General features: G+C 38.1%; 1 protein-coding gene across 5 annotated transcripts in view; it reads left to right on the top strand.

The window, feature by feature from the left end:
* Nucleotides 1–7,729, top strand: part of CAMK4 (calcium/calmodulin dependent protein kinase IV) — a 291,927-nt gene extending 284,198 nt beyond the window's left edge. For all 5 annotated transcript variants that reach the window (XM_073344679.1, XM_073344680.2, XM_073344683.2 and 2 more), the window contains 2 exons: nt 3,106–3,258; nt 6,125–7,729. In XM_073344679.1, coding sequence (XP_073200780.1) covers nt 3,106–3,258; nt 6,125–6,289 — 318 coding nt within the window. In that variant the 3' untranslated portion in view covers nt 6,290–7,729. The remainder of the gene's footprint in view (nt 1–3,105; nt 3,259–6,124) is intronic.
* Nucleotides 7,730–8,625: the final 896 nt, after the last annotated feature.

Raw genomic sequence — 8,625 nt, forward strand, 5'->3', positions numbered from 1 at the left:
AGTCGGGTTTTTTTTTCTTTCAATTTCTTTCTTCTTCATGGAGTTTCAACCTCAAAAGGGCCATAAAAACTAGACCCCCCCCCCAGAGTTTGTATGGTTTCACGTTTGAACATTTTTCCTTATAAAGATTAAATAACAAAAGCCCCAGCTGTTGCTGACTATAAGAGTCTGTCCATTTCTGAGCTTTTTGTGATGAGTTTTTAGTAGATGAGTGTCAGTCAGTCATTGCCCTTAAGTATGATCCATTAGTAGTGCTCCAGCCTTAGCATTTTATCTGCACTATAGCCTTTGATTACTGGGTAAAGTAAATTGGATCCAAAAGATACTGATCTACAAAGATGAACATGTCCAACTTCTATTTTTACCCAATGATACATACACAATTCAGTTATTTCATTAAAATTACAACAACAAATGTTCAGTTCCATATCACTTGTACAAACTGTGCCATAAAACGCTACAGTAATTAATGTTTGTAAAGTGCTTCAGGATGCTTCAGCTGAAAGGCATGGTAGAAGTTCGAAGTATTTATTGTTGTTGTATTAGATTTAGAATATTTCTGAGATGGAGCAAATGCCATTTACATCTCTGTCAGCTAAACAATATCCCGCCGTAGAGCTAAGTGGATGGTCTTTGTGTGCATACACCATTTATGCGAGTTGGTCCAGCATAGTTGCTCTAATGGAGCTCATATTTTCAATTCTGAATGGTTGGAAGCAAAACCTGAACCAGAGATTGAGGCGGTTTGTGGCTTTGAAGCCATGACCCATGCTGTAGGGAGGGATGAGCCGCTGCGTTTCAGTTGGAGCCAAAAAGAGGCATTCTGACTGATTGATCCAGAATTGCTGCTTGGACTCAAAGGGTGCACACACGACAGTGACCCTCTCACTTGCTCTCAGGAGAGGCAGTGTGTTTCCCTCAGAGTACTTGTGGGGGAATCCCACCAGGGTGGAGATAAACAGAATCCCCCTTCCCCCACTTAAGTCATGGAGCAGTAGCAGAGCTACTCCACAGCCACAGTGCACGCTGCTCATGAAGGGTGTTCAGCCAGGAGATCTGTGTATTTTTAGATCCACTAGCTACAGTCCTCCTCCTCTGTCCACACTTCTTTAAAAACATTTTCTATTTTATCTTAGTTTTACAATGCCCCTCTGCCCTGCTGTGGATGGACACCTGTGGAACACAGCTTCACCGCATACACCTATTTGCTCAGCTCTCTACACCTTCCACATGCCAAGGCTGCGTCTGTAGTGGCATTTGTCAGGAAATTTCCCACCATTGCACTGACATAGGTGCAGCTCCACCAGTTGGAGCAATGGTGGAAACACTAGTATAGCTAAATCCATGTCATCTAACTCTGCTCACAGCAGGTCTAGAAGACGCAGTGATGAAAATACCTGACCCTTGCCTACAGCAGTTGCTATTACCTATTTCCTGCTAATGTGGATAAAGCTCTAATAAGCAGAATTGTACAGGTTCTGCTGCTTACCTGTGCCTCCATAGGATGACTGGAATTGCCATCTCTGATAGAATCTGACCCTGTATTAATTTCTGTTCAGTTCCTTTAAACATTTTAAATGCTGTTTACTTTTTTGACCAGCCACTGTGCATTGAGCAGGTGCTTTCATTGAGCTGTGAACAATGATGCATAGCCCATATTCCTAGTACAACTTGCGCATTTGTAAAGTACATTCTGTAGGGTGTAAAGAAAGAGGAAACAGAGCTTCAAAAAAAAATAAACCACACCCTATTTTGCACAATTCCAGTGGGTATTTGCATGCACAAATGTACTTGAGGTCATGTGTCTAACTTTGAAAAGATGGCTTTTTATGTGGAATATTAGTTTGGATTATATTTTTAAAAACTTACCAGTCACCTTTAAATCTTAAATCTCAAGTTTTAAAAACCCACATTTGATAGCAAGTGAAGTGTTACTGAAATAAGGCCCTGATTCTGCTGCGGTAGAGGTCTAAATACTGTAGGTAAGAGAGTGATTCAGGAAATACACAATATTTTGAGGTATATGTGATTTAAGCCTATTAAATGCAATTTTAAAATTAAAAAGTGTTATGTTGAAAGATATTAATGGCTGCCAACAGGTGAGTCTTGGATCCAAGGACTATCACAGAGCTAGTGAAAGTCAATGAGTGTGCCAAGCACTTTTTCCAGACTCAGTAGAAAGAGCAATGGATTTGGTGCTCCTGAAAATCAAGGACTCATGGTAGTGAAAGACTATATGACACCATTCACAGAACACACCTCAGTTATCACTTCACCTTCACCACTAGCCATGATATTCCATTCACAGTTTTGAACCCAAATTTGCAAAATGCCTCTTTCAACCGCTGTTGTCTAATCCCCACAGCTGTTCACTATAAATAACATTAAAACTTGTTAGGTGTACTGATATTCTTTCTAATGTAGCCTTGCAGTCAGTTGTAGTCCTGACCTAAGTTATCAAATAAGCATATTTACCCATTCAAATGCAATGTTTCTTATGGCCATACTTTACAATCAATTTGCATATTGTACTTACAGTACATGCAGGATTATTTTTTTCTTTGGTAAACTGCTTTCAGCTACTTGAGCTACAATAAAAACAAATCAAGAAAATTGGTACATGGAGGTTCAAAAATCAAAGTGAATGTGTTTTATTTTGCTTTTGTCTCTTTCTCTCTTTTATACTTAAGCCCATTTACCATTAACCATTTAACATATTGCAACTTGGGCATTATATTCTCCTTGGCAGCTTAGACAAATGCATTCACCGACTGTCGCTGTAATGAAAATGCACTAGTTCACACAGCATAGTGTTCAACACCAATAAATGTTTTTAAAGTTTTTTTTTCAGTAGCACATTTGTGTCTTTGAGCAATACACTTAGTATTATCTCCATGTTTAAGATAAGTAGTAAAAACCTATGTTCCAGGGTTGAGTCTGCTAGTTCTAGAATCCATTTGTTGTACAGCAACAAAAATGATAGTCTATTTCCTAGAGAGCCTTTCATTGAGCAGCTTCACAAAACCAAGAACAAACCCCATAAAGTAAGTCTTACAACATATCATTGAGGAAGAAAGTTGACTTTTTCTTTTCTTGGTGACATAGGTTAAAAAGTTGATTGTGTTTGATGCTAAGAAGCGCCTCACAACCTTTCAAGCTTTGCAGCACCCCTGGGTCACAGGAAAAGCAGCCAATTTTGCACATATGGACAATGCACAAAAGAAACTTCAAGAATTCAATGCGCGGCGTAAACTAAAGGTAAGTCTCTGCACTGAACTTTAAAAGCACACGGCAGCATTGACTATTTAAGAAGCCTGACAAAACTTTCAGGAAAATTTTTGACTTCAGTAAAAAAAAAAAGTCTATTCCTCTGTCTTTTTCTATAATAACTGATGAAGATGAAAAAGCTAAAGATAATCCATTCACTTTGTGCAGCTGGACAAGTGGAAATGTGCAGAGCTGACTGTAAACACTATAGAAACGAAACTGCTTAGAATAGAAATATTTGCAGTGTTGCTGTAGCTGTGTTGGTTCCAGGATATTAGAGAGAGAAGGTGTGGGAGGTAATATCTTTCGTTTTGTTTTTGTTGGTGAGAGAGATCATCTTTTGAGCTTACACAGAGCTCTGTGTAAGCTCAAAAGCTTCTCTCTCTCACAGACAGAAGTTGGTCCAGTAAAAGATATTAGCTCACCCACCTGGTCTCTAGAATAGGAATGGCTTTTAAAAATCTTTTTAAAGACTTTTTTATGTTTAGTACTGCATGCTCCATCCCTAGAGTGCTGATTGGCAGGGGCCCAAATCAGAGCAGGTGACTCACTGGTTTCCTCATGGAGTCCTACATCTACAAACCTGGAAGATGCTTAATCTGTTTGGTTAAAATTTTACTTTATTAATGTTTTATATTTTTGGCTTTATGATACCCTTGAAACGCACATGCTATTCCCACAGGTATCCATGGGAATGTGAGACATGCATTGAGAGCACTTTACTTTATGACCCAGAGGGGCAAGTTTTCAAAATTAAATGCCTGTGTTGTGCATACCAAATATGCACATTCATGCCCAAATATGCAGTTCCCTGTTGTTACAGGTAACTTCACAAGTATTGGGGTAATTTTATACCCTCCACACCTGAACCATTATACCAGCTGTGCAGATGCGACTTCGATGGGAATTGGATCAGGCCAATAAACACCCATTTGCCCCTTTGTTGGGATACTTGCATACAAGACTTAGGCACTAGTGGGAAGAATTTCAAAAGCACTGCTGGCAGTTAGGCACCTAACTGACTTGAGTTTGCAATTCTCCCCCTCGTTCTACTAACGTTGGTCTTTAGTGTCTATAGTGTTCGTTTTGGAAGAGATTTCACAGAGTATTTGTGCACAATATTTATGAATAACAGCTATTGTGGAGCCATAATTTAGAGATGCCTTCATCATCATGGGCAGATGGAAATAATAAATTAGCCTCTGGACTGGGAACTATCCAGTCCATGCACAGACAGATTCACAAGTAAGAAATTACCCTTACATTTCACTTGTTCTCATTTTTCAGTGCTATTAGGGAATGTGACGGAGAAAGTCTAGTTGGCAAAAAGAGGACAGAACTGTTGTGAAGTGTTTACAAAGATCCTGAGAAGACATAATTCACAGTGACACTTAGCCTGTAGAGAGCAGGCTTACATATGTCCATTAAAGTTGTTGTTTTATAGTGCGCTTCCTGAAGAGTACAAAATTAACTCCTCCTGAGTCAACTTCTACATTTATTGTTCTAAGAGTCTAAGAAAAGTGTGTGTCTGTTTTGCATATTTCATTGACTCTCTTTGTATTCTCACACCACAGATCTATTTTCAGACCTTGAACTAGACACATTTAAAAAACCCCAAGACTTGAGATTAATTAGAACTATGGTTTTTTATTTCTTTAATGTTTTTACATCAAGAACAGAATTACCAAATAGCTAATAGCATGAAAACTAAATCGCTCTCCAAAAAAACTAAGGATGAAATATAAATCTAGGTACTGAATTAATAAGGGTATATGCAATAATACACATATAGCTACAATTATACAAGTAATGATACATATCAAATTACCTCCACCTCCTGTATAAGACCAATGTAAGGACTTTAGTTTTTCTTTGTCTGTTGAAAGCCATATTTTTATAAAATTATAATGCTGTAAACTCCAGAATTAACCCTAATGTTAGTTCTAGCAGAGTAGATCAGAACTGCTTCTTGTATACATATATAGTAGAACCAAAAGTAAAGGTCATTACACTTATCTTTAATTTGCATCATTTTACCAGGTAATATGTTCTGTTTCTAGACCATCAATCTGAGCAAGTCATCTCACATTTTGAATCCCTCCATGGCTGCCACCTCCTTTACTGGGTCAAGTATCCACTTGCCCCCTTACATATATTTGTTTTTTAAGAATATCTGCTTTACCAGGCAGGGATCAAGGGGTAGATCCTAACTGCTGTAAATTGGAGCAGTGACAATTTCATAGAATATCAGGGTTGGAAGGGACCTCAGGAGGTCATCTAGTCCAACCCCCTGCTAAAAGCAGGACCAATCCCCAATTTTTGCCCCAACCCCTAAATGGCCCCCTCAAGGATTGAATTCACAACCCTAGGTTTAGCAAGCCAATGCTCAAACCACTGAGCTATCCCTCCCCTTAAATTTACACCAGCAAGGATCTGTGCCAGAGTCTTTCTATATATCTATACAGCACCTAGCATGTTTTGGACACTACTATAACAAACATAAATAATAATAATAGCCACTTCATCTCGGGCATATTTTGTGAAATAATCAGTGTGAATATACTTGTGGGAAAAACACAAGTTTGTTCTTTGTCCTCCCGTATGGATAGGTGTATTTTATTTTTAAATTAGGTTCAGAAACGTCTGAAAAAATGTTTCTATTAATGCTAGTCAAGGTTTAGTCTTCAGAAATAGTGTCTGTTTCAAATGTCATTAAATTGTTTCAAATGTTAGAATTTATTTTATTAGCTAATTGGATATTAACATGAAGCATAAATGTACTAAAATTCCCTGATCATATGAGACTAAGTTGGTGTTATATGCCATGGATTTTATTTAAATTGTCTATCTTTGTCAGGCTGCAGTGAAAGCTGTTGTGGCATCAACTCGTCTTGGGAGTGCAAGTGGTCACAGCAGCCACGACAGCAATAAGCCCAGCCGTAATCCATCTCCAGTTCAAGACAGTGAACCTGAAGAGAAACCTACTCAGGAAGGAGAAGAAGCGTCAGAAGAGAAGCCTTAGGTCACTTGCTTTCTTCTTTCAGCTGAGATTTGTCATTTCATGCACCAGCTATCTTGCCCTTCAGCAAGAAAGATTTGTAAGCCTGGCCTGTCTGGTGGCTCTGCTTTGGAGTGCAAAATGCACCAGCTGGTGGTCCTAACTTCAATGCATGTGACTGCTTATGAAAATAGTAAATTGTCCCATCAGGTATGTCATGGATACAATGTTATTTGCCGTAATACCAACAAGTGAAACATGAGACAGTAAATACTACTTACATTAATGCATACACTTCATATACCTTTAGAGAGTGTTTAGAGGTGACGTTTGAAATGAATACTATTTCGTTTTGTTTTACAAAAGTAGACATCTTCTAGAAATCATTTATTTGAAACTGTTTCCTTTCCGAATCATAATCTCACAGTAAATGAATGGGAACTGATGTCAAGCCCATGCTTTTAAAATGACATCTGAAATGTTGAGCTTTTTATCAGTAATATTTATAAACTGTTTACAAGGAGAACATAGTATAGAGATTTATATGCAGAAACATTCCACTAATCCTCGTAAGAAATTGAAATTAGTTCTAGTGGCCATGAAACTGTATGTTCCTCAAGTTCGTGTTGAGAATGCCTTACTCTACCTTTAACAGTTTATATACAGTATTTTAATGATAACCAAAATTAGTCTGATTTCTGCCGTTTCATTCTCTAGTAAAATGTTAGCAAAACAGAATGATAGATTAGTATAAAATATGATTAAGGTAGTCGCAACTTTTTAAGATGCCATTGTATTTATTCATTACTTTATAAAGCCGTGCAGCTAGAAAATGTTTTTATGGGGGAAATCTGCAATTCCATAAGTTCTAAATACTTGAAGAAAGCTATTCTACTGCAGGGTGATTTTACTCTGGGGAGGCACTCAGATACTTATCAGTACTCATCACTGTAAAGAACCTAGATAGATGAATAGATACATACAACCCAGAAGCTTTGACCTCATGACTAACTAGTTTTCCATCATTCAGTACTTAATGAATCCAGATTTTGCTAATAAAGGAGCCAGTCCTGTAAAATGATCTACATGGGCAGATCCCTGCACCTGTGTGCATAGGTGCTGCAACTAGAGTTGCTGAGGGTTCTGCTGCACCCCTGGGCTTGAAGTGGTTTCCATCATATACAGGGTTTACAGTTTGGTTCAGTGACTCTCAGTACCCCCACTACACAAATTGTTCCAGCACCCCTGCCTTTGGGTAGCTCCCATGACTTTGGTTAAGATACATGGGTATGGACCAGCTTGTAGGATCAGGGCCAAGCTCTTTATTTACTTTGATCATATGTGAGACATAATTGATATGAACTGAAAACTTATCAGCATCAATATGTATTTAATTATTTTGATAGTACCTGAATGTCATAATGCATTGGTATATTACAGAAATGACATAAAGAAGCTGAAGAATGTCAGTGCCATTTGCGTTTGTTATACTTTGTAATACTGATAGTTACCCAAGACCCTAATAATCCATTCAGTCTTCCTCTTTTGCTCTGTTTTGAAGTTGCTTTGCCTAGCAAAACTTGCCTTGAAAAACAGCAACAACAAAAAAACAACACTATTTCAGCTACTGAGAGAAGCCAGAGTAATTTGTTTTTTGTTGAAGTTAAAAGAAAAGGTAATGAAATATTATTCATATGGTAGGTTTGCTAAATAAAAATATCTGTGCTAAAACAGAAAAATAACTTGTCTGAAAGGGAAACATCATTGCAAAGTGGTAATCTTGAGTTTTCTGATGCACAGTACTCGCTATTTACATTTGTACAACAAAGATTTGGTGTTCAAGTGCAGCTGAATTTTAAAGCACAAGTGCCCATCCTTTTCCCAGACATGGCTCTTTGGAAGAAAATAAGTGTATATGCTGAAAACACTGGCAGATTTCTTCCTGTTATAATGGCAGCAGGACTTCTATCTGATTTTACAGATCTGATTGAATAGGCTAAAGGGAGGAGTTTGCAGATCTTCACTTGAAAAAAATACTCCCTACAGATACAACCACTGGGAGTAGGATGAGGGGTACATCCCGCTGCCTACCATTTTACTGGCTTGTTTTTCCCCCTTGAGGTGGCTGTAGGACGAATGCATTCTCACACCTGGTCTCTCCTTTGGTTACAGTAGCAACACTGTTAGTGTTCAGTCAGCAATTAGTTCAATAGGAGCGGCTGAATTGATGTAGGGTTTTTCCATCATTTTGGTTAGCTTGTTCCAACTTCCATAGATAGAGCAGGCTGCACAGGTATTCCATACTTCAAGAGTCTATCGATCATCTTCCTTGAATGGAGATACCTTTATCTGAAATACGT

The sequence above is a fragment of the Lepidochelys kempii genome, chromosome 5 (assembly GCF_965140285.1).
Source record: "Lepidochelys kempii isolate rLepKem1 chromosome 5, rLepKem1.hap1, whole genome shotgun sequence".
In the NCBI taxonomy this organism is placed as follows: Eukaryota; Metazoa; Chordata; order Testudines; family Cheloniidae; genus Lepidochelys; species Lepidochelys kempii.